This window comes from Syzygium oleosum, unplaced genomic scaffold, assembly GCF_021117445.2.
Source record: "Syzygium oleosum isolate NSW1041296 unplaced genomic scaffold, Sole_v2.1 Sole_v2.27, whole genome shotgun sequence".
Taxonomy (NCBI): Eukaryota; Viridiplantae; Streptophyta; class Magnoliopsida; order Myrtales; family Myrtaceae; genus Syzygium; species Syzygium oleosum.
The window spans coordinates 746,496-773,554 of NW_026607511.1; the positions used below are offsets into that span (position 1 = coordinate 746,496).

General features: G+C 38.6%; 3 protein-coding genes and 1 long non-coding RNA gene across 13 annotated transcripts in view; all 4 read left to right on the plus strand.

Moving 5' to 3' along the window:
- Positions 1-27,059, plus strand: part of LOC115667788 (uncharacterized) — a 64,780-nt gene that overhangs the window by 17,230 nt on the left and 20,491 nt on the right. The window lies entirely within an intron of this gene.
- Positions 927-2,592, plus strand: LOC130135094 (uncharacterized). The gene is made up of 2 exons (XR_008814564.1): positions 927-2,051; positions 2,272-2,592. It is a non-coding gene; the product is annotated as an uncharacterized LOC130135094 (long non-coding RNA).
- Positions 8,202-11,899, plus strand: LOC115684293 (NAC domain-containing protein 62-like). Its single transcript, XM_056303405.1, has 7 exons — positions 8,202-8,501; positions 8,635-8,885; positions 9,162-9,326; positions 9,406-9,771; positions 10,123-10,425; positions 10,915-11,211; positions 11,421-11,899. The coding sequence occupies exons 1-7, from the start codon at positions 8,321-8,323 to the stop codon at positions 11,646-11,648; spliced, it is 1,791 nt and encodes a 596-aa protein (XP_056159380.1). The 5' UTR covers positions 8,202-8,320; the 3' UTR covers positions 11,649-11,899.
- Positions 20,424-24,330, plus strand: LOC130135093 (NAC domain-containing protein 96-like). 8 transcript variants are annotated; one of them, XM_056303396.1, is made up of 8 exons: positions 20,424-20,815; positions 20,903-21,147; positions 21,451-21,600; positions 21,696-21,840; positions 21,973-22,009; positions 23,154-23,235; positions 23,731-23,850; positions 24,052-24,330. In XM_056303396.1, the coding sequence occupies exons 1-8, from the start codon at positions 20,599-20,601 to the stop codon at positions 24,136-24,138; spliced, it is 1,083 nt and encodes a 360-aa protein (XP_056159371.1). In that variant the 5' UTR covers positions 20,424-20,598; the 3' UTR covers positions 24,139-24,330. The 8 variants fall into 8 exon arrangements, with proteins under 8 accessions (XP_056159371.1, XP_056159372.1, XP_056159368.1 ...); XM_056303397.1 differs by having other exon boundaries at positions 21,696-21,810; XM_056303390.1 differs by having other exon boundaries at positions 20,425-20,815; positions 21,973-22,091; positions 22,942-23,235.

Genomic DNA, 27,059 nt, shown 5'->3' on the forward strand with positions numbered 1-27,059 from the left:
CATAAATCATGAATCATATAAAATGCATCATATTATAAATCATATCATTGCCACCAAATATCAAACTCAATATTTAATATCGATAAAAAATTTAACCCAAAAGCCTAAACTGATAGATGAAGTGCTCATTTTGCAGCTCGATGCAATGTCCACACGACATCTGATTCGTCCTCTATTGTGTACTTATGCGATCTCTCAATAGACCTCAGTCTTTTATTTGAAGTCTATAGTGTTTATATATTACATTTTATGTAAAAACTACGACAAAATATACTAAAATATGACGTTTTTTTGGACAGTGGATCGATTTCCTGGGGCACTATTGAATCCCTCAATTTTCTATGCCATCAAAAGAGAGCGACGTGAAACCAATAAAAGAGAAGGAAAGTGAAAACTATTTGATGCAGAAAAGGAAAGTGAAACCAATAAAAGAGAGCAACGTGGCCTCACTGACAAAGACGCAGGAGAAATATCAAAGAGGAAAGAAGAAAGAGGAGCCAACCATTATATGGGATCCAAGAAAGTAGCAAAATCGTAGGGTCCCATGGAGTTCAAAATTGGAAGACATTATTTGTGGTAAAATGTTAAAGGTACCGGTAAATTTTTAATCTTGTTAGTAAAAAAGTTATTCAACATTCGAGTTATCCGTCATAATTTTTTTTAACCAAGGTATTAAAAATTTACAAACGAAATCGGAGATCTACTAATGACGGAAAATTTTACGGCTTTTTCAATGACTCGACCGAAGAATCGCCTAACATGTTAAGCAAATGAATTGACTAGAAAAATGCATCGGTGGGATCCAGCAACGACTCGGGGTCTCAACTTCCTCAGGAAGTTCTCCGACTTGAGGAACAAGTCTTGAATTCTCCAGACAAATAAACCAATGAACAAGCAAGAAGAAAAGGGTGCACCGAACCCACCGAAAGGACCAGACAGTATTACTTCCCAAGCAAGCAAATGAAGAGGGGCACCAGACAAAATAAGCTTGACTTCCAGCTCAAGGCGAGTGCAGTATAAATTCATCTCTTCTCATGCAGGTTTGGATATCAAAACCTCGCAGGACCCCAGCCATGTTGAAAGCATTCAGGAGATGGAAGAGATTACAACAGCCTTGGAGCGTGTCTCGGTGAGATTTGGAGCGACGCCCACCACAGGACTCGTCAATCATTACTTGGAGTAGATATCCGCGTGCACAGGCAAGAGGCCATGCACGAATATCACCTAAACTTTGTGGGTGCCCCCAATACTCATAGTTCCTGACTGGAATGCACCGGCGGGGGTTTGCGCACATGTCCTAATTCCTTATTGGAAGTGTCCGCGCACACGGGCAAAGGAATATGCACGAATATCACCTAAATGTTGTATGTGCTTTGAATACTCCTGGTTCCTAATAGGAATACATAGGTAGGGTCTATGCACACGAACAATGGGGTCATGCACAAATATCACCTAAATGCCATCTTCCTCTAAGTATACTCCAGGTAATTATGTTTGTCTCTTCTTCATTTCCTTGTATCGTACAGTAGAGCACATCTTTGTGCACCAATGAATATCATTACTGTCAGCTTGGCAGGAGAGACAAAAAGAAATACTATTTGTTAATCATTCGTGCCTTACAAGTTTTCCCATTCGATTGATGATGGCAAACATGCACAGGCACATTATGTGCATGCTCTACTTGGTTTTGTAGACAAAGGTATAGGTATTATCTTCTGTTTTTTGGGGCAGCAGCAATGGGATAGATATTGAGTTTGTCAATATACTCCATTACTTATGCTGAGCATATATCAGTACACTATTTTGGTTTCGGAAACAACGTTGAGCATCTCCGTTATATGCAGAAATGTTGCTGCACTTTGCTGATTGTTATATTTACATACTCACCTTCCATTATTATCGTCTTTTTCAATTTGTACAAAAAAAATTTCCTGGTCTTTAGAGGGAATACAAGATGAGAGGGCTAATAGTCTAGACATACCCAGTTAGACTCGGATGCCTTAACCAAGGCAGGTTAAGATGCCTCAACGAACGAGATCTACGCGAACTAGGTATGTCTTGTTGAATCAAGGCGATCCAAGTAACTGGAGCCGCTTCTGAAGCCATATTCAACTTAATTTAGTTTCTACAAACTTATCGTTGAACACAATAAGCCTCGAGCACTAGAAGTTAAGAAGTTTGTTTCTTTCTTTCCTTCATTTTTATTTTGCACTTTAACCTGGATCTATCACAGAATTCTTCAATTGAAATTGCAATATTCATGCAACGCAGTACATAGGCATAGATATCAGGCGAGTAACTTGGAGTTCTCAATCAGAAGACGTCACTGAAGACCCTGGTGGGAAGAAAATACAGGAGAACAATATCAGAGACTGAAATCTTCAAGATTTAAGATCGTCCAGAGTTCTAGCGCTATAGCCTTTAAACATTAGTGTATAATTGTTCATGATTCTTATTTTTCTTCTATAATCGCGATGAAAGAATATGTCATGCAACTCTGTACTATACTCGAGAGAATAAGCAATATTGCTGTGATGCTACTTACAATATTTATTCCCAATACAATACAAAAACCCGTCTGAATTTATGTAATTACTTAGAGCATGCATAAGGCTATCGTCATCTTTCTCGAGTGATTAAACCTGTCTTCTTCTGCTGCTGCTGCTGCTGCTGCAATTCTCACTTGGGATCGCCGGATAAACAAGCGAGCAGATTGACAGTCTCTTCGTGACATCATAACCAATAAATAAAAGGCCAAATAGCAATAAAAGTTATTATGTCGTTCTCCACTTCTAAATTCTATCACCACCTTTCTGGATTAGCAAAATAAATCCTCACTTTTTAATAATATCAGTATAATATCCCAAAAGGCCAAAACTAGACATCCTGCAAAAAATTATCTATCAATTACCCTTTTGCCGTCTTAAGGGTTAAAATATGTATAGAATTGAAATTGAAACTATTTTTCAAAAGAACTTACTTTTTTTTTTATCTTTTTTCTCTTCACACAATAAATTTCCAATATATTTTTTATAAATGAAAAAAGGCTGATTAGAAGCCAGATAAATCACTTGAGTGAGGCACCCATTAAATTATGCTCCGGTTAAATATCCTCCTTTAAGTAATAAAACCAGATGAACTTAAATTGTTATCCTTCCTTTTGGCATAGTTTGGCAACAAGTAACAGAGAATATTGTTCTTAGAACAGTTTACTTGCCACTTTGGGAAGGAATCTGATAGAATATTTCCTCTCACAAATTGTGTTAAAAAGACTTGGGATAGATTTGATACAGTTTGAAAGATTGAATACTTTGCAAAAAAATTAAACCATAATTCTAACAAGAGGCTTGTAAGAGGTTCACAAAAATGTAAAAATAATTACGTGGACCTCATTAGAATGGGGCGCTAACTCTCTAAAAAATCCTTAACTTTAGATCCAATCCCAATTATATTCAGAACTTTTTTTGTTTGAAAAAAAATCCCTAACTTTCACTCGAGCCCCAAATATGCCCACAGGACCATACATTGCCACTGGTTTCTTCAAGATTATCAACATTCAAAGGCTCGTGAGGGTGTTGATGAAGAAGTGGATTCCGATAATGAACATCTAACTGGTCCTGACGTTGATAATTTTTAGGGTTAATACCACGAAAAACCCTAAATTGGTACACTTGTGACACATTTATCCAAAACTATTTTTTTGACCATAAAAAACCCCAAACTGGTACACCTGTGACAATTTTACCCTGAACATACCACAAAAAACCCCAAACTGATACACATGTGACAATTTTACCCCGAACTAATTTTTAATATTATTTTTTTAATTTTTTTGAATTTTTTCTTTTTTTTTCTCTTTTTTTTTCTTTCACCTTCAACCTCCGGCGGGCCGCCAGTCCGGCGACCGGCCAGAGGCGGAAGTCGGCGAGGGCCGCCCTCACCGGTATCGGGCGAGGGCAACCCTCGCTGGTATCGGGCGAGGGCTGCCCTCGTCGGCGTCGGGCGACCCTTGCCGGCGTCGGGCGGCTCCTCGCCGACGCAGCGAGGGTCGCCTCGCCGGATCCGGCGAGGGCGACCCGCTGCGTCGGCGAGGGTCGTCCTCGCCTACCCAGGGCAAGGGCGACCCCTCGCCTGACTCAGGCGAGGGCGGCCCTCGCCCGACGCAGGCGAGGGTCGCCCTCGTCGGATCTGGCGAGGGCGACCCTCGCTTGCGTCGAGCGCGACCCTCGCTTGCGTCAAGCGCGACCCTTGCCTGCGTCGGGCGAGGGTCGTCCTCACCTGCCCAGGGCAAGGGCGACCCCTCGCCAGATCCGGCCAGAGCAGCCCTCACCCGAGCCGACGCCGGCGAGGGCGGCCCTCGCCGACTCCGCCTCTGGCCGGTCGCCGGACCAGCGATCGGCCAGAGTTTGAAAATGAAAAAAAAAAGAAAAGAAAAGAATAAAAAATAAATAAAAATTCGAAAAAAATAAAAATAATAATAATATTAAAATTTTAATTCATGGTAAAATTGTCACATATGTACAGCTTGGGGTTTTTGTGGTAAGTTCAGAGTAAAATTGTCAGTGTACTAGTTTGGGATTTTGGTGGTCAAAAAATAGTTCAGGGTAAAATTGTCACATTGTAGCTTTGGGGTTTTTATGGTCAAAAAATAGTTTTGGGTAAATGTGTCACAAGTGTACCAGTTTAGGGTTTTTCGTGGTATTAATCCTAATTTTTATGACATTGGAGGTGATTATTGGATGTGTGAGCAGATTTGGGACTAAAGTAAAAATTTGCGATTTTTTTAGGAAAAAAAAAGTTAGGGGAAAAACGGGAATTAGACCTCGATATTAGTCAAGTGAATTACAATTTTTAGGAAATTGTTAGCTTCCCGTGTCCTGTGCTTTACATAGTCTACGAAGGCTAGGTTTTTGTTTCCTTTCAGTTCTTTTCTAGATTGGTATGCCTAGGCCGATATGGTACTGCTGAATCTAGCTTGGGCCAGAATATAATTTGCCCAAAATAGTAATGGTCTTTGGATCTCTAAACTACGTTTGATGCTTTGTTACCTTAAGATGAACACGTAATTACATATATATATACACACACACACACCCCCCACCTTGACATCATGCCCAAGAAAGTAGTGTTATTTAAATTAATTTTGTAAATTAATTTTGTTATACTTGCTATAATTCTGCTTTTGTTAAGCAGAGAAACTAGTAAAATACGACGTCATTGACAAGGATGGAAAAAATCAAAAGGAAATAAGTAAAGCAATGACCGGAAAAATAGAATAAAGGTCCAATAAAGGAGGCCCATAAATTGACTAGAAAAAGTATTGGTAAGACCACTGATGACTCTCGTGTTCTCAACTGCTACACGAAGTTATCAGATATGAGAAACAAGTCCAATCAATAGAAAAAACAAGAAGAAGAAGAAGACTGCAAAATGACATGGGATCCACGAAAAAGCCAGACAACATAACCTCCTAAGGAAGGTAAAGAAGAGCGCATCAGACAAAGCACGGGCTGGACCCCCAACTCAAAGCAAGTGCGGTATAAATTCAATCTCCTCTCACAGGTTCAGCACCAAAGTTATCTCCAGCCAAGCCCAAGAGTTTTCCTGCCTGCTCTGTTTCTTCTGCGGAGAACATGAGATGGAAGACATAGCTGCGCATCGTTTGCCAGCGGAATTTAGAGTCGAAGCTGGTCATCATGAGAGGACTCGTCAATCATCACTTGAAGCTGAAAGAAGGATTTGGGTGTTGGTATCCCTATCGCTACCGGTTCCAAACCGGAACATGCGGATAGGGGTCATGCACGAATATCACCTAAATACCTGTCCTTTTTAGTGTACTTTCGGAGGCTAGGTAGATATAATTATCTCGTTTACTTGATATATATGCTCTACTTGGCTTTGCAGACTAAGGTGCAGTTATGAAGTTCCTTCGTCGAATTATTTGTTTATGCTGAGCATATTTGATTATACTCTACGCACACCAGTTGCCATCTATTGATTGAGATATTGTTCTGTGCATCTTAGTTCTATGAAGATATGTTGCTGGCTTTTGCTACTTTTTTCATATTATCCAACTCATGTCGCATTCTTTCTTCAAATGTATGCAGATATATTGTTCTGGGCCTTTTGGAGGCAACCGAAATGAGAAGGCTGATAATCCAGACCTTCTTAGTAGGACTCTGCTGCCTCGTCCGAAGGTTGATTAAAGATGCCTTAAAGAAGAAGATCCATGTACTTCTAATGCGTTGTTAAATTACAACAATTCAAGTGACTGAAGACACTTTTGGAGATGTATTCCACATGAGTTTCTACATGCTTATTGTGGATTCACAATATGCTCTGTGTATTAAAAGTAAAATTTTCTTACTTAGAAGTTTTTGATTTTATTGTACTTTTTTTTTATTTCATTTCAATAGGGAACATCGATTGCTCATAGATTTTTCAACCCAAATGACAGTGCTTCTCCAATTAAGTATATATATAGTTTCGGGTATCCTCAGCAGATTAATGATTTGCCTACAGTACGTCTTATTTCGTACTATGAGCTTATGACAACACACAGGTATCTCAGAGTTCTCAACCAGACTCCAGATATCGGTAAATGAATACCCCGTTGCAAAGGAAGTACTTTAGGAAGTACTGGAGCCTCAGTCTTCTAATTTTAAGATCCCAGCATTCCAAGGCCATGATCTTTCAACAGTTATCATATGTTCTTTGATTGATGGTCTTTTGTATTTCTTTCTTTTAATTTCCCTCTGTAATCTCTACAACAGAATTTGCTAGGTCAACCCTCCAGTACAACCAGGAGAGAACAAACAAGAATCGTAATCCTAGTCATAGTATATCTGTTCATAACATAATAAGAGATCCACATTAGTTTCTGTTGTTGCCTATAATATGCTGGATGGTGTCATGGCGTGTTCATTACAGTGAGGAACATTTATATTTTGCTGAATTAATCACTTTGGAACACGCAATGTATCCGAATTCCATGTATGATAGCCTAATTTATGACTTCATTAGGAAGAATGGCTCGTACTAAATATAAATAAACTGCTAAAAGTGCAAGCAGACTATACTTCATGGAATTGGTAAATGAAAAACAGTAAATGAATTCCCCCCCTTAAGTGAAAAAGGAGATGATCACCAGAATCAGTGAGTACATAGGTTTTACCCAGAAGATGGAAGCAGCAATAACACATCTTTTAACCCCATGCCAAGGTTAAGGAACAGACTTATGTGTCGAGTAGTTTACATGACACAGTTTTGATTCTCCACAACCGCCAATTGCTTGCAATCTTATATTTGTATCACACATGAGGGCTTATGCACACATCTCGCCTGGTCAATGAAATCAGTGGGTTGTTTTGGAGTCCCGTCGTTTATGCATTTAAAGTGGAGTTGAAAGTCATCTTAGAAAAATCCTGCAGTTCAGCGCTTTTTGGTAATCTGATCTTTCATCTATCAGCATATTTCAACAGTGGAACTGTAATGACATGCACGAAAAAAGAAGAGAACATTCATTTTCGCTTGCTGTCAAAAGTAAATGAGTTCTGGGGGCAATCGGCTAATCTGGCCTCAAAAGACAACCATTAGTCGAAAAGTGCCAGCTATCAATCCAGTTATTAATCCCCAATGACCCGTTGCATCAAAATGCAAATCATAGTTTAGTCTTACCTAAATTCAAAGGAGATGAAGCCAATTATCATGCAGCTCAGTTACAAACCCATGGAACATCTTTTTTTAGCTAACCAAAGCAGTAACAAAAATCCCATTGTACGTAATTTGTTTGTACATTGGTACATGAAGCGACTGGGTAGGGTGCACCTTTGTCATTTAAATAAAATGCACACGCGCGTGGACAGCCCTTATGTTAACTGACTATTAGCAGGTTGATTTTAACTCAAATTCGCACTATGTCATTAATAAATGGAAATGAAAAGTCTCATATTGTAATAAGAGGTAACAACCAGGACACATCACAGGAGCAAATCCCAGAAATTTCCTGGATATTGTCTCTGTCATATGAAAAAAACAGTGTATCTTTCAGAATGAGCAAAATCTTAAAATAGTTTAATTTCTGTGAAGGGACCCACCAGGACAAGGAAAAGCAGACAAAAAACCATCCCTATCAGCTATCAATCACGATCAAGATTTTTCTAAAAGACACATACAAAAAGTTCGGTAACTTCTCAAAGAAGGGAAGACTTCAATAAAGACCCTCCCAGATGGTAGCGTGTTGATGCTCACTTCTGCTTCCACAAACTGAAGTCAGTTCATTATTAACTAGTGTGTTGAGTGAAGAACAGAACGGAAGGAGATGGGAGCTGTGATTATCCCACGGAATTTGCCGGTCGGATACAGATTCCATCCAACCGATGAGGAATTCGTCGAACATTACTTGACGAACCGAGTCCTCGGAATCGTAGAGCGTCCCTGCATAATTCCAGATGTTGACATCTGCAGGTGGGATCCTTGGGAACTACCACAGAAGTTTCATGGTAAGAACAGATACCACTATCACTTTGCTTACTCCTTTGATACAATTTCTCTCCAGCCATGATTCTCAGAATCTTATGGGTTTTTGGAGCATAATATATATCATCAATCAGTGAAAAGTCGAGGGAATGACAGGTGAATCAATCATTCCCCCGGATGACAAAGTTCAAGAGTGGTGGTTCTTCTGTTTGCAAACATCCCAACAGGCTAAGAGATCTACTCCCTCGGGCTATTGGAAGAAGACTGGTCCTGATCGGAATGTCAAGGCCAGAGATACGAACAGAGTAATTGGTACTAAGAAAACATTAGTGTTCCACAAAGGTCGGGGCTCTAGGGCAATCAATACCAAGTGGGTCATACATGAATTTCATCTACTCGCCAATGATGTACTTAATCTATCCCTCACTTATTTGTTGCAATCTATTATATTCACAAGATGCATGAAATCGATAACATATTATGCAGAAACACTTGATTAAAAGTTTCCGCAAGTCCTAACGAAGCAAAGAAACATTATTTTGCTCAGTTTCTACTACAGAAGATTGAAATCTTGTACATATAAAGAGAACAATATTATTTTTGAAATTTGTGCGCAGAATATTTTAATGTTGAAGAAAATATGATCGGATGGTATGAACTAGTATAACGTGGTATTTTGACAGTTGAATAGGAATTATGTTCTGTGTTGGTTAAAGCATACACAAGATGAGAAGGCTGATAATTCAACCCCGGAATTAGCACATGGAGCCATTAACCTGGAGGATTTGGATTGGGATCTTCATCAACCTGATCATGAGGACTCATTGCCTGAGCTGCGAAGGAAAATAGTTCTGTTTATACATTCAATATCTGTCTTGACGAGCGGGCAAGATGTGTTGATGACTAATCTTTTACTTGCAAATACAGCCTTTGATCCAAGCAATGATCAATTCACTGATAGAGCCCCCATTTCAGCCCAAGAACCAAGTTCAAGTTGCTTCATCTGACCTCCTGCAGCTGCTTCAGCCTGCCCTGCGATCACAAAGTAGCCTTCCCTCCAATATACATCAGTTTATGAATACTGAGAGTTCATCTTTTATGGACTTCTCATTGGAGAATGGCACTACTGACGAATCTATCCAATTGGAATCATTGTTTGGAACAAGTGAAGAGGATGAAGATTTCAGTAACATGCTAAACGAAGATCTTTTTGAAGAGGTTGAAGATGTTGAGATGCTAAGTGGAGATTTATTTTGTGGCGACTTCTTCGACGGAGACCAAATGCAAGCACAGGTCAAATTCTTCCCTTGAAATTTCATTTGGTTGCTGTGATTACCTCTCTAGTAAAAATTTAGGTTTAAAATGCATTGGATTGGAAGGGCACCTTACCTTTTCCACGTTATCTGAAACTAAGGATAATTTTCTTTCAATCATCTTTGGGTAGAATAAAAAGTTCATTAAAGAATCTGTCTGCTGAAAAAGAAAAGTGGACTCTCACGCTAAGTTACCCATGCTTAATTACTTTCAATTGTAGAAGAACGATGGACACTTTAAAACCTACCCTTGAAGGTTTGTTATGAAATTAAGTTTATGCCTCAGTTTTTTCCTCTGATTCACTCTATCTCATACAATCTGTCGCTGCAGTATGCCCAAACATCTAACTCGCATGATGAACGTCCTGTTCTAATGGAGAATCGGCGAACACGAACAATCGACTCACTCCATGGTTTTGTTCCTCTTGAGGAAAAGAAAGGCATGGTGGAGAATAAGTTCAACGGCTCACTTGTTGCCCCCGAGAAACCTATGGCACCTCCTGTACGCGCTGCAAGTGTCAAATATTATGGCAAAGATGAAGAGCCGAGGTTTAGAAAGGTTAAGCAGGAAACTGTAGCCAAAAGTATCAAACCAGAATGCATATATTTGGATGAAACAGCAGCCAGAGCAAAGGTGAAAGCAGCTCCTAAACTAACCCATTGTCTTATTACTACTCTTATACGTTGACGTGCATTGCTTGGATAGTTAATTAGATGATATGGATTCCGTTTTTTATTGCAGTGAACTATATTGGATATGTGGTTCATAGGTACTTAAGAGAACAGTCAATTTTGTTAAAATCCGCTTTGAGAAATACATGAAATGGATTCTAGCATTCTTCTATCAAAAGGAAGTAAAATTCCAGTTTAAATTGCTCGTGGTTTATCAACTTTGGTTCAACTTAATTAGAATGTTGGAGAACTATGAAGCAGAAAATATATATAGAAAAAAATTGCAGCCGAGATATTGAACAAGGTTATAGTAGATGACTAAAGGCAGATTATGTAATTAGAGCTTCCAGACAATTTGAGAACAAAAACATGAATGTTTTGTCATGAGATCAAGATAATGCCTCAGTTATTTCTGTTGACCCGTTGGATCTTTTGCAATGCTTTGTTGCAGAATGGCCAAATATCTATAATGGAGAATCGCAAAACACCAACAATTGAGTCACTCCATGGTGTTGTTCCTTTTGAGCAAAAGAAAGGCTTCATACAGAGTAAATTCAACAGCTCACATGTTTCCTCCACCAAATCTATGGAGCTTCTGAAAGAGCCCAAGACTCCAAAAATGCCCGAGTCTCCAAGAATCTATATCAATGAAGAACAGAGGCTCGAAAAGGTTAAGAAGCAGGGAATTGCATTGAAAAATGTTAAAACAGAATGTGTATCTTTGGATGAATCTGCAGCAAAAGAGAAGGTGAGAGAAGTTCCCAGTTAAACAGATTTTGTCTTTCTGTTATCTTCCAAAGTTGATGTGCATCATTGGACCATTTAGTTTGATTGGCATGGTTCCATTTTATTTGGAAAATCAGTAGAAAACTAGGAAAATTCTTCAACTTTTAGATCCATGTTAATCCTTACTTTCCTTTTCCTCAGCTCACTATTTGAAACACTATATGTTTGCAGGTACTAAAATACAGAGAGCACGGTGGAACCAGTAATTCACCGAGGAAGACAAACAACAAGGAGATTGAACATGCCAGAGAGAAATCAAATTCAGTGACTGCATTGACCGGACCATCCACCAAGAGCACAAACGGTTCCACAAATCGTCCCCTGCGTAATCTTGTGAACCTGCTCGGCGGGATTCTCCTGCTGATCGCCATCACTTACATTCACTTACCAAGTATTTAATTTATAATTTTCACTGCTATTTTGCCCTGAGTGTGATGCAGCATCATTGACAAGTACGATTGTAAAAAAGGGTTTTGTATGTTGTGAATTCAGGTGTATGTAGCTTGTCTTCCTTTTGATGCTGATGCTTTGGTACTTCTTTTTGCGTCAGCGGAATTGGAAGATCTCACTAGATGTGCAACTGCTCTGTAATTTTACTTTCTTCGTTCTCTGCTGTATATAATGCGAAGAAACAAGAAGTTGCCACGGTTGTCTCCTTTGAAAGTTTACTTTTAGTCCATCATTGCATGTATATCTTTCAGTTCATCAAACCATGGATCGATCACATGAGATTGGTTGTTTTTGTAGGCACGGTCCATGGACACAACATGCAAACTAATCAGTCTAAATAGGTCAAAGCCTACTTTATAAGACGTTAAATCTGAGTCTTCCTAGAATCACACACGTGTACTCATAACACAAAAAACAACAAACGAGGACCGAGAATACATTTCAACCGACACTGAATGTTAAGAGTTAGAGACTTTCGGTACACCAGTGACCTGTATCAAGCTGCCCAACAAAATACAAACATAATTTATGATGTGAGAAGGGCCATAAACATATGGATCACCTTAAGACAAGGTGCACCACGGCACGGTCTCATAAATGTTACAATAACCTGCATTCTTTGCAAATTAGAAATGTTCTAGTATAGATGACAGTTCACGTGAGGATTTCCAACATAATGGCCTCTCTCACTCTCTCTCTCTCTCTCTCTCTCTCTCTCTCCCTCTCACACACACACATACCCACCATGTAAGACGATTTGTCACACCAGCACAGCATTGTAGTGTTGTTACTAATGGCAATTGATGATAAATCTCGACAGAACAGATTGAGTGACTCGATTGCACAAGAAAGAAGATGAAAAGACAATGTTGAAGGAACAGTGCAATTTAGAGACCATATTCAGGCTCGACCGTTTAAAAGATTAATTTACCCCGACACCGCTCTAGTTTTGACCAAATTGTCACTGTATTTTCACAAACTACTTTTCCAGGAGTATTGGAAAGTATTTAACTAGGGATACTTCATTCTATAAAGTCCCATGAGACGATATAAGGGAAATAATTGGTGATTTGAGGGAGATATAGTTCTGTTTGTTTGAGCTTTAAAAAAATTACTTATGGTGGTATTGCGTTACCTCCAAATTAGAGCGTTGTTAAGAGTAGGATTTTGGAAATACAGGGGTGTTACAGTGACTTGGTCAAAACAGTGCAGTGTTGGAGTAATAAGTAGGGAAAAAGATTGAAAAAGAATCCCGTAAAAATGCCAACTTTTACTCCTTTCTTTTGGCAGGATGACCCCACAAGAGGAATCTGTCCACCACATATGGGGAGGGATAGAGAAAAGGAGAGGAGTGGAGAAAGACATTCACAAGACTAAAAGATGATAGCGACGGCTATAAAACTTCCTCAAGAAGGTGAACGAAGTCTTGGAAAATGCTGCAAAGAGGACAAGAGGGAAGGAATAAACAAGGACAGATGTGGGATCCATCTAGCACTGTGGATTAACTTCTCCAGCAAGGGGGAGACTTCACCAGACAAAGTTGCTTGGCATAAGTCAAGTGTCTATTATAAACAAGGACAGACGTGGGACTCCATCAAGCACTATGGATTAACTTCTCAAGCGAGGGGAGACTTCACCAGACAAAGTTGCTCGCCATGAATCGTATACTATAAATTTGGCACTTCCATGCTCAAGTTTAACAAACTGCTCTAACCAAAGCCACTCTCTCTCTCTCTCAGCTTAGCTAAGAATCACCAAGAGCGTATACCGTCTGAATAATATTGTTTGGTGTCCTAGTTATTGTTTACTACCTTCTTGGAATTTATATTTATTGTGGGAGTCCTCTAATTATGCCATTTTACTCCTCTTTTGACTGTTAATCAAAGTGATTGATGATGTTTTAGAGATAACTTTAACAGATTAAAGCAATGCGACTTCTTTTCAATTTTTCTGCATCTATTATGGCTGATAATTGTTAGATAAGCAAAATGTAGTCTCCACCTTTAAGCACACCTTTTTGATGGTTTAGGACAGAGTTAACCAACTGGGAAGAATTAGAAGTGAAGTTTTCGTCCTGGTACAAAGCTTCATTTTCATCAACGTACCATGCACTTATTTCATTTTAGTCCATCTCTAACTTTTCACTACTAGATTTGTGTCTCATCTCTACTGTTTCGCTGCCTTATTAAGTTCCAAAATAGAAGCATGTGTGATGTATTAAGTACAGTGACTAAGCAAAACAGTCAGTGAATGACTAAAACGAAAAAAGATGTGTAGAACAGGGATGACAACATGTCTGCACTTCTTGTGTCTCTTTGTTTTTTGTTTAGTTTTCCTTTGGTGTTTCCATAGATGATTAGGAGTAGGGCAAGAACAAAAACTAGTTTTTGCTGCAGAAAACACAAGATGGAGAAAAAAAGGTAGTTGTTAACGCATTTCCATGCACGGATATAACCTAAATGCTTCGGTCATGCCAGAAAGCTTGAATGTCATGCACGAATATCACCATTCTTTTTGCCGCTAGAAAATCACTCTATCCTGAAGAATCAGTCCTCTGATTTTTCTCAAAGAGCTAATAAGTAACCCATTCAAAGGCCTCTTCTCTCATTTTATTAGAATGGAAGTGTTCTGTCACGGAAAGAACTCAGTAGTTTGGTATACACATAGAAGTTCAGACTTGTGGAATCAGTTTTCATTAGAATTTACCCGGATGGATACATATATGTTCCTGTTAGTATGATAAGGATCGTGCTAATAAGATGTGATTTGAAATGAGTCGCTGTTTAGCTTTACCAATCAAACTATGGTTGTATATTTTTTAGTTTCATCGATGTTATACGTTGTTCTTGGACTTAACGTAACAACTACTTATGTCTGTTTGTCTCTCTTTGTGAGCAGAGTATTGCTTTGGTTAGTCTCTCGGAGGAATCCGTAGATAAGAAGGCCGAAGATGACCGCATTATACGATAGTACTAAAAAGACACAGCCTGCTTCACCATAGGTGACACAAGTGAGCTTCATCACAAGACATGATGCCTTGACAAAGAAATTATCGAATGTGTTGTCAGGAAACATATCAAACCCTTAACAAGTCCCTCCATTGAATTCCATTGTGGCTTAGTGAAACTTTCACTTCATCTGCTCATTGAAGCTACAGAAATTAAACAGAATTAGCTTATAATCAACATGGTGTTCTTTCGAACCAATAAAAGAATTACTTCACGAGTCACGTCAAATAATGTGTGAGTCCATCATCCGTTTCATCATTGAATAAAAACTGTTTCTTACATCATAAGGGGTCTGACAGATGGAACATTACCCAGACCTACTGACCGATTTTGTTACTTTGGCATGCAGATTGTTATAACATTAGAAGAGTTATTTAGATCATTGTACCCCACTACTTGGCTAATATTATTTAAAGATTCTTAGGATGGTACAAGGACAAATAATCGATCTGATTAATGATCTGATCTTCATCTATTAGCCAAGTACCTCACTACTTGGCTAATGTTATTTAAAGATGACTCCTTAGGTCAGGTTCTTAGAAGTGATGTATGCAACCACTACTCTCACAATGTTTTCGTCTAGCATGACAAACAGCGTTTGTAGTTTCCAAAGTGTGGCATTCAGGCTCAGCGGAAGATGCATAAAATCAAGCTGTGCTTCATTGTTTGACTGCAAATTAGTCAATTGTGAAGTTACTTATCCCCGCACACGCACTCATGAGCAATACTCCGAATCAATACTCCACACCTTTGTTCTGGTTCATTAGTCTGTAGATAAACAGACAAGGGAAGAGAAAGTCTGGGTACAAGCAAAAGTCACAAATTCTTATTGTTATGGTTGCAGATTGAACTGAAATATTATAGATCATTCTCTGATACAAAAGATACCAAATCAGGTGATTTTGTTCTCGGTTTTTCATATTCATGCTGCAAGTATACATTTGCAATGTCATAACATCTAGAATTTTTTTTTTGGTTGAAATAACATCTAGAATTGAATGTATCACTTTCTTCAAACATAAATGAGTAACTTTTTAAATATTTTTTGGGGTATGTATTGTGTATGGATCTAATGAGGAATTGTAGTTCATCTCACGAGGCGTGTATTGGTAGGATACCATACCATAGACAAGAAAGGACTCCTGCCTTTTGTAAATAGTGTTTCATCAAAACTAAATGAGGTATTCTTAGACATTTGATTCTGCTATTATAAGTTCTTTCTTTTAGGTGAACTATCTTGATATTAAATTGGATAATCAAATTGAGATATTTTTTATGGGAAATTTAATGGGAATCAGTTTCTATCTACTGAACGGTAGTATGGTTCACAGTATATGCACTCCCTGTTCTGCTTTTTCTTTTCCAGATGAGGATGATTGAGTTCATTAATCAGCTCAAAGCAGGTTAGCCCCTCCATCCAGACCCAGGCCAGAATACATTAATTACTGAATTACAGTGTCATCTTCTATCATTATCACTAACCAATCTTCACATTGCTTTGTAGTCTTAGGATGCTTTCGCTGTATTGGATTCCTTAGCTATATTCTAACCTATTTATGTGGGAAAATCCCAATAAAAAGAAAACAAACTTTAGTGAATAGCAAAGAACGCTATGATGCCACGCCATGCGTCCACGTTAATTGCCTGCATTTCGATACTCTCTTTGCTTTGTTTGGTGCTCTCTTCTGTGACATGGGAAAGTGGTGCTTTTGATGCGGTGGCTCTGTTATTAATTCAAATAAACGAATTTGATGATGCTTTATTCTTGGCGATATTAAATTCAATCTCCATTCTGAATCTTCTTCACTCAGCCAAAGGCCAGATGTCTTTCTTTCTTTCTTTCTTTACTTCTGCTGAAAAAGAAATGAGAGAGTTCTTGAATGACATATGTCGGGACCCTTCTGATCTGAACCTCGAGGGAGTTCGGGGGTTTGCCAAGCGGGCGTAAACAATCCCTCTTGTATGGTAGCGCTTTTACTTAGCACGGGCTCTCCCAATTGCAACTTGATTTCTCAATAAATATTTGATTTGGTTTTGCTTTAGGAAATGTCAATAATCTATTATGGGTCGATTATGGGCCAAGTAAGACGCGATAGTTCGTCTTACTTCCATGAACTAGAGATTCATAGGTACGTGGATTTGGTTACGCTAGTTTTAGTAACTCTCATTATTGGTACTTTTTTCCTTCTATGAAAAGAATTTAGGAAAAATGACACAAATGATCCTTAAACTTTAGCTCAATATGTAATGTCATCTTTGAATTTTTAATTTATTTAATATATCCCTTGAATTAATCATAAATATTCAATCTAGTCACTGAACTTCAATTTGTTCAATCTAAATTCTCAACTTTCTTTAAAAAAAAAAGTCAAAAGTTTTCAAAATTACATCGTTGCCTGGATTTCATAATGTCTTTTTATTGCAATTAATTTCATAGATTAACAAAAAAATATGGCTATCTTATTACTTTGTTAACTTTTTGGTCTTTATAACTATTACAATAGCTCCATTTAAGTCTATTTCAACTTATGATCTATATATTAGTAAAAGTAGAACCTTATTTAGAGTTGTATCGGGTCGATGCTCCTACTATTTTAATTTTCTAATTTACACATTTAACTAAATTCAAATAAGAAACACAAAAACTTGAAAATTTTCTCCATCTAAAGGATTAGGAAAAATATTTAGTTAATATAAGTGCATCTATTCATAAATTAATATCGTTATTAAATACTCTTAAAAACTCTTATTTTTAGAATAAGAGGACTATGAATCCGATATAAAAATAAAGACAAAAAAGGTAAAAAGATAATAAAAAGATAGCATATTTTTTGTTGATTTTGGAAATTGATTGAAATAAAAAAAAATTCTAAAATCTGGGTAAGAGTATAATTATGAAAACTTGTGAATAGTACCATAAGACTTATTTAACTTTGTTACGAAAAGTTGAGGGGCGAAAATGATTAAGTTAAAATTTTAAGGAATAGATTGAAAATTTAGAAATAGTTAAAGGATCACATTAAACGAATGAAAAATCATAGGATGACATTACATATTGGGCCAAAATTTAAGAATTATCTGTGTCATTTTCCCAAAGGATTATTCATGCAATCTTCTCAATTTTATTGTTGCCTATTTTATCATCTAGGATATGCAAAATAGGTGACCATGTGTGAATCTTCCAAACAAGCACATATACATAATCAAATAATATCAAAACGGATAAAATACAAGGAAAGAACCCAAGCCAATGCAAAATTAACAGTGCCTTGTAATTAAGGCCCGGGACAGGACAGGATCCCATGAACTATACATACAATTAAACATGCACCAATCTAATGAATCCGAATTATGATAATGAAATACTAAAATAAGTTAAATAAAGCTTAGTTTAAGTCAAACTAATCTAATGCAATTTCTACTTAAATGCAATTCAGATGCATTTTTCATCTTTTTTTTATCTATTTTTATCCTTTCCATCTATTTTACAATAAAACCAATCAAAACCTAAGAATAAACTAATTGCTGAACAATCTTGTAATACAACTCCAAAATGAGTCAATGAAAAATATTTTTATTATTGACAACAACTCATGCCAAAACATTTTTGTTGCTAGTGAGAATATTTTCTATTGCCTCTTTTCCTAATAGATATAAATGATTAGAGTTAGGAAAATATTTTCCAAATTGTTGATTTTTCATGAAACAAATGGCCCATTAGACTTTTAACTTTAAATTTCCTGCAAGAACAGAGTTCGTACACATCGTAGGACAACGGAACCAATTGCAATGTAATGTTGGAAAACCAGATAAAAGCCAACTTGTAGATTAATGGACCAGCGGCTGAATCATCATCTTGCCTATTTTTATCTTTCAGCCCAATTAATCCATCTTTTACAACATATTTTGCAAAATGATCGTGGAACTACCGCCAACTATTCTAAAAACTTAAACTTTTAAATGAATATGTGGTTTAATATTTAAATATTCTAACACTTCCTTTCACTTGTAGGCTGGACTTTGATATAAGCCTAAGCATGGCAACATGTGTGATTTAGACCATCGATCTGCATCTTCTAAAAACCAAAGCCTTGCCCATTGAACTAATCGATCTGCACCTTCCTTCGTCCCATCTTCGTCGCTCCCACTATTTCACCAAACCAGGCTCGGATACCGGTAGTTAGGGACGTGAATCTTTGAAGAGAAATATCGCGACCTCCCCAAAGTGCAGGCCTTAAACCATCCTTTTGAACCAAATTCGAGCATGATAAGGCTAACCCTGATGAAATTTATGTGATGTGGACATGCTTTTATAAGGTATAAATGCAAAAAGAATTAACCTTTTTTTGTTTTTGTTTTAGGGGTCAAATTTTGATCCCGAGTTTTTCTATGCGGTGAATGACCAATTGCGAGACGAGGCGACGCTATAGATCCGGAGAGAGCTGGAAATTCGAAGCTCATGGCTGTCCTGAGCAACACGCTGACCCAAAAGTCTAAAATCACCAAACTCAATGCCATTCTAGACAACGAACCGACCCACACATCATGTATATCCAAAATGCCCTCTTCTGGTCGGAGCAGGCGAGCGCCGGAGGACCAGGAAGTGCTAAGTTGGAGAGAGAAAACATAGTCTAGTGCATTTAATCGTGTGCAGGCTATTGAAGTGGAAAAAGATTTTAAAACGAAAAAGGAAGATGATATTTTTTGTGCATAAAAGCCCGTGGGGCTACGCTCGCTGACGTGGAGCTTCCTGATCGGACAGGACCACGGTGATGGAGAGAAGATATTTAGCAATTTGTGCGCGCCACGTCAACGGCTTACGTGTGACGTGCATATTTTACCCTCGTCCACTAACAAACGAACGAACACAAGATTCTGCTGATGTGTATTAAAAAAAGTGACGCGGAATTTTCCTTTTTGTCTTCCTTTCTTCAGCACTCCTTCTTCAGCATCCTCTCCGCTGGGCTTTGGCTGTCTCCACCGCCAAGCCGCCTCCGCCACCGCCATCCTTGAGCCACCACCGTCCGCGGCAGAGTTGTTGAGCTTGTCGCCGGCAACCATGGACGAGCCAAGACTCGAGCTGAAAGCTGATAAGCAGCGGACCAGATCTGGCTGTTGAGCGACGGTCAATCACCGAGTCGAGGCCAACGTCCGTGTCCACCCTCTCCGTTGTCCCGGCGGCTAAGTCTTTGGCCGCGAGCGCTCGTCCACAGATATGGAGATGCAGGATAGTAGTCGGCCATGGACGGTGGCTCGAGTCATTTGACCCTACCGACGGGATGAAGTTGTGGGGATGAAGTTCTGTGAACTGCGGGGGGTTTTCTCGATTTGTGTTTCAAGATGCCTACTGCTCCGGATTTGGATTTCGTTGGTGAATGAACAGAGGAAGACGAAGCGTTCGTCCATGGCCGACCTCCGCGCGATTTACGGACGAGCCACCGTCCATGGCCACCCCTCCTGCGCGTCTTCAGATCTGTGACGAGAAATCGTGCCGCCGTCGCCAGTGGATGATCGGCCATCCATACCGGCCGCCGCCGCCGTCCATGGAAACCCAGATGAAGAAGGAAGGAAAAAAAAGAAATTCCACGTCATTGTTTTAATACACGTCAGCAGCCATGTGTCCATTTATTTAGTGGATGAGAGTAAAATACGCAGGCTACGTCACTCGTTGACGTGGCGCATGCGAACCACCGAATATTTCCACACCCTCGTAGTTGGGAGGCGTCTGGTTTTCTGGTTGTAATGGTCGTCCCTTCTGGCCGAAGGGGCGGCGTCCGATAAAACCACCACGCCTCCTCCCGCATCGAAAGTGTGCACATGCTCACTACCCCTGAGTTCTCCCTCTCAGCGAGCTCGAACTTCTTCACTTGTGTCGGGGAAGAAAACGAGATATGGCAGCTGGGATCCGTTCGATGGGGTTTTTGGTCAAGCAGATCGTGCTGTTACTTCAGCAGCTAATGGATGGCTACAGGTTCAGTCCAACCGAGGAGGAACTGATCGATTACTTGAAGTTGGAAGAACCCGGATGCAGAGAAGGTTTCTGCATCATCCCGACAATAGCAAACATCTACGAGATTAATCCGTCGGATTTACAGGCCAAGTTCAGCAGTAAGTCGTTCGCAACTTCAAAACGAGTGACTTAGAACAGTAGCCCTTTACTCATGTTTTCAAAACAGTTTCTTAATGTGCATGCAGAGGAATCGATCATTCCATCCAATGATCGAGAATGGTGGTTCATATGTCCACAGATGCAGAACCAACGGATTAGCAGGAAAACACCATGTGGTTCTTCTTGGAAGATCACCGGTGCTCGTAAAGATGTCGTAATTGACGGCAAAAAGATAGGTTCCAAGACAACATTAGTCTTCCCTGATGGTCGGGGCTCTAAGGGTGGCAAGAGCGACTGGGTCATTCATGAATACCGTCTACCCACCGAGGATGTACTCATTCTAACCTTCATTTACTGGTTGCAACTAATTAGATTCACAAGATGCACGAATTTGATGACATATCATATGAGAAGTATAGCTACAATTATCTGCAGAAACACTTGATTAAAGTTTCCAATAGTCCTGAAGAAGCAGAGGAACATTTTTGTGCTCAATTTCTACTACAGAAGAGATTGAAATATAATAAATATATAGAGAATGATGTTATTTTTGCCAAATTTGAGAGCAAATTTTTACTATTGAGGAAAATATCAGATCTTTGGTGTGAACTGATATAACATGGTCTTTTGACAGTTGAATAGAAATTATGTTCTGTGTCACTTAATGGATAAACAATTTGGAAAGGCTGATAACTCAACTACAACATCAGAGCATGGAGTTATTGACCTGGCGGAATTGGAATCGGTTCTTAATCAACCTGATGATGATGTCTCATTTCCTGAGGTGCGGAGGAATAAATGTTCTGTTTATACGCTTATTATCTGTCTTAACGAGCACGCGGAATGTGCTAGTGACTAATCTTTTACTTGTAAAAACAGAAATTGGTCCAAGCAAGGATGAACGCACTGATGGAGCCCCGGCAGCACCAGAACCAAATTCAATTTTCCTTGCCTGACGTCCTGCATCTGTTTAAGTGGGGGCTGCGATCACAAAGTAATAGATTTCCCTCCAACATACATCAGTTTACGAATTTTGGGAGTCCGTCTTTTGAGGACTTCTCATTGGACAACAGTCTTACTGATAGATCTATTGAATTGGGATCTTCACTCAGAACAACTAAAGACGATGAACGGTTTGATCCAATGCCAAATGCAGGTCTTTTTTCTGAGGTTCAGAAAGGTGAAGAGCCAAGGTTGGAAAAGGATCAGCAGGAAACTGCAGCCAGAAATATCGAACCAAGCATATCTTTGGATGAAACAGCAGCCAGAGAAAAGGTGAAAGCAGCTCCTAAACTAACCAATTGTGTCTCGTTACTATTCTTTTATGTGGACGTGCATTGCTTGGGAAGTTAACTAGATGTTGGGTTTCCATATTTGAATGCAGCAAACTATATATAGGATATGTGGTTCACAGGCACTTTAGAAAACAGTTAATTTTGTTGTAATCCGCTTTGAGAAAAACATCAAGCGGATTCTAGCAGTCCTCTACCAAAAGGAAGTATAATTTCACTCTAAATTGCTCATGCTTTTCTAGTTTTGATTCAACTGGGTCATCCATGAATATCGTCTATTCACCGAAGATGTACTCAATCTAACCCTCATTTATTCGTTGCAATTAATTAGATTCACAAGATGCATGAATTTGATGACATATCTATGAGAAGTATAGCTTCAATTATCTGCAGAAACACTCGATTAAAGTTTCCAATAGTCCTAAAGAGGCAGAGAAACATTTTTGTCCTCAGTATCTACTACAGAAGATTGAAATCTTATACATATATAGAGAAAGATATTATTGTTGCCAAATTTGAGAGCAGTTTTTTACTGTTGAAAAAAATATAAGATCTATGGTGTGAACTGATATAACATGGTCTTTTGACCGAATGGAAATTATGTTCTGTGTCGCTTAAAGCATAAACAAGATGAAAAGGCTGCTAATTCAACCAACGAATCAGAGGATGGAGCCATTGACCTGGCGGAATTGGAATCGCTTATTAATCAACCTGATGATGAGGGCTCATTTCCTGAATTGCGGAGGGATAAATGTTCTGTTTGTACACTTAATATCTGTCTTAACGAGCTCGCAGAATGTGTTAGTGACTAATCTTTTTACTTGTAAATACAGCATTTGATCCAGGCAAAGATGAAGTCACCGGTGGAGCCCTCTCAGCACCAGAACCAATTTCAATTTTCTTTGCCTGACCTACCGCAGCTGCGATCACAAAATAATAGCGTCCCCTCCACCATACATCAGTTTGCCAATATTGGGAGTCCGTCTGTTGACGACTTCTCATCGGACAACGCATTGGAATCTTTTCTGAAAGGTGCAGAGGCAAGGTTAGAAAAGGTTCAGCAGGAAACTGCAGCCAGAAATATCGAACCATGCATGTCTTTGGATGAAACAGCAGCCAGAGCAAAGGTGAAAGCAGCTCCTAAACTAAGCCGTTGTGTCTTATTGCTATTCTTTTATGTTGACGTGCATTGCTTGCGAAGTCAATTAGATGTTGGGTCTCCATTTTTTACTGCAGCAAACTATATATAGGATATGTGGTTCACAGGCACTTTAGAAAACGGTTAATTTTGTTAAAATCGGCTTTGAGAAAAACATCAAGTGGATTTTGTCAGTCCTCTAACAAAAGGAAGTGAAATTTCACTCTAAATTGCTCATGCTTTATTAATTTCGATTCAAATAATAAGAAGAAAGGTGAAGAACGACGAAACAGAAAATATAAAAAAAAAAAAAATTGCTGCTGAGATATTGTACAAGGTTGAAGCAGATTACTAAAAGGCTGACTGTGTAATTAGAGCTTCCAGACAATTTGAGAACAAAAACATGAATGTTTGTCACGAGATCCAGATAGTGCCTCAGTTATTTCCAGTGATCCATTTGATCTTATGCAATGCTTTGTTGCAGAATGGCCAAATATCTATAACGGAGAATCGCCAAAGTAAAATCGAACCATTCGATGGTGTTTTTCCTCTGGAGGAAACAGGAGGCGTCGCACAGAGTACATTCAACAGCTCACATTTTTCGGTGATTGGCCCATTTTGTCTTGCTATTTTCTTCTTGTCTTCATGTACATTGTTGGACCATTTAGTTTGATTGGCGTGGTTCCATATTTTTCGGAGTCTCAATGAATAGAACTAGGGAAATTCTTCATTTTTCTCTCCCCTGTTGAACCTTGCTTTCTTTTTCCCTATCAGCTCCACTATTCGAAACACTTTGTGGTGGCAGGGACAAGGGTGCGAAGAGCACAATTTAGCCGGTAATTCACCCAAGATGAGGAGATTGAACATGCCAGAGAAAAATCAAATTCAGTGACAGCATTGACCTGATCAACCACCAAGAGCGCAAAAGTTCCACAAATCCTGCACAGCTTATTCTTGTGAACTTGCTCGTTGGGATTTTCCTGTTGATCGCCATTGTTAGAGATATAGATGTATTTAGGAGATTTCGTGCTATTGATTCTGATAGATGACAACTGATATCTTATTACTTTATATAGCACCTGTACAGCCTATAAATAAACTCATGTATTCTTCTTCAACATATATTGAAATGTACAGAAAATTCAACAATTCTCTCTTCCGCTTTATTATTCTAAACTTAGTATCAAGTCATTATTATATGAGGAAGCGGCTATTAAGTCTTTATAAGGTCGTGGTTGTAGCAACATTACAACAACCGCGCCGTTGTCCGTTTTCCACCGAACCCGCCGATCTTGAGTACTGTTCCGACTCTTTTCATCGCTTGTTTCAATAAATTAACATCACAACCAGACTCATTGCCCCCAATGTTAAATTATGTCTAGGATTTGAGCTCGTGAACAACTCCGATCGGGTGTTCTTATGGCGATGGAATTTGGTGCGCGGAAATAGGAAATAAATTCCTGTCAGCCTCGGTTGAAATTCCTACAAGAAATCACGTAAGGAATTTTTCTTATTTAAGTTTGATCGACTTACTTCGACCGAAAAAAAAAAAAAAGTTCGATCGACCTATATTGTTGGGCCCACATTCTTTATATAGTATATATTAGTTTGTGGAGTCTAGCATGTGTGTCAGAAAAGAAGTGAATTATATTTGGAAAGTTGATGCTCCTGGTCTTCTCTGGGGCACGAGGGCTTTGACCGTGAAAAAGGATATATATATATATATAAACACACACATTTAGGTGCGTTTATTTCGCAAAAAATATACCATTTCTAAAAAATACTTCTCAAGAAGTCTTTTTTTTTTAAATGAGCTTATTTTTCGGTGTTTGACTAAAACCTAAAAGAGATTTGGAAAATATTTTTAGTTGTTTGGTAAAGAAAATCTGATAGTGAAAATTATCGAAAAAATTTGTATTCTTTAAATTATTTTAAATTATGTTTATTAAGAAAAGAAAATACATGAATGTTTTCCTTCTTGGAAAGAAAAGGAAGAAAAAAAAGAAAAAAAGAAAGAAAATAAAATAAAAAATATTAATAAATTCAAGATGAGCAATTCCGGAAAGTGTTTTCACATTTTTAGATTAGAGAATTCACTTTCCTAATTTTATACATGAATATTTTCCTTAATCGGAAAGTGACTAAGCATTTTCAACAAACAAAATGGGTAAAAGTTCAGAAAACGGATTCCTAGAAAATACTTTCTCTCGAACAAACACACTCTTAAATACACTTTAGGGATATGTGCACTCGAAATCTTAAAACTTGTCATCAAAATGCAATTGAGTCCTAAAACTTCAGAAAGTGCAATCCGAAAATTTGTCAAATTGGTGCAATCAAGTCCTTCCTTTAACTCCGTCTAACTTGGTTAACGGAAAATGCTGACATGACTTTTTTTAATTATTTTCTCTCTCCTACATGGCGATGATTAAGGTTGAGCGATTCCAGGTTCTACCCGAAACCTAGAACCTACCCGTTGGAAAAAGTTCCTCATTTTTTGGAACCTGTAACCTACTCTACATACCCTATAACCTAGAACCTAACTTATCACAGGTTTTAGGGTCGATTTCAGGGTCCACTTAGTTTCCACTGAATTAAACGATTGTAGTGAATTATCACCTTTAATGACTACCGCTTACTGTTATAATTCACCGACCACAACTTATATTAAGACACATGAAGAATATGAAACATTAACAACATAAAAGTTTCACCTTACCAAAAATAAAAAAACAACATAAAAGTTTCAATCATAAAATGGAAGTTTAGACTAGTGATTTTAGATTATACACTCATCATTGGATACCATAGAATACCACAAGATCGCGCGAAGACATAGACCAAGAAAAATACAAAAACTTATTCGAGATTCTATGTTCTACCTACCTAGAACTTATCCGTCAAAACAAATTCTCCAATTTTTAGAACCTAAAGCTACCCTTTCATACCCTAGAATTTGTAACCGAATAGATTCCCATCGGTCCGGTTATCAAGTTCTAGGTTCTACCCGAGAACCATACTCACTCCTAGCGATGACGTGATTAAAACATGAAACATAAGGCTAAAATGACGTTATTTTGGTCAAAATATGATTTTTTATGCAACTTTATTTAATTAAATAAAAAATAAGCTAAATTTAAAATTTTTTAAAAAAAAAAGGAGAGTTAGAAACATAGGCGAGGGCTGTAACCCTCATTGGGAAGGGCCCGTGATGGTGGGGGAATGGTCGACGGGGGCCAACCCTTGGCCAGAAGTGAGAGAGGGTCGCCAACCCACGCCGACCATTCCCCCACCATCGTGGGCCCTTCCCGGCGAGCACGTGCCATCCGCGAGCACGTTCTAGTCATGTCATATTACCACGTCAGTAGCTGACTATTGACCAGTTTAGTTAGATCAGTCCAACCTGTTTTGAGACACTTTTCTGGTCAGGTGAGGCACTTTTCGACCGGTTCTGGGCGATCACAGCTCGGTTCCCAAAATATTTCGACATGTTGAGTCCATTTTTGGCCTTATTTTATCCATATCGGCTCTCCACGTACTGGTTTCTTTGCATTTGTTGTTCAATCTACTGTGTTGAAACTAGTAAAGTGTATATTATGGATAAATTAGAAGTTTTGATATCCAATTGTCATCGACTACAACCAAAGCAACTTATAGGGAAGGCCAATCAACCCCATAATTGTGGTCCACATGCAAGTTCATTTGCTGCTGCTGCTACTACTACCAATAAGGCTTCTCCCAATGGATTGTCTTTCACTCTCTCATTAGAGGATCCTCGTTACATTCTTCGAGAGTTTGGTACTTTTAACTCCT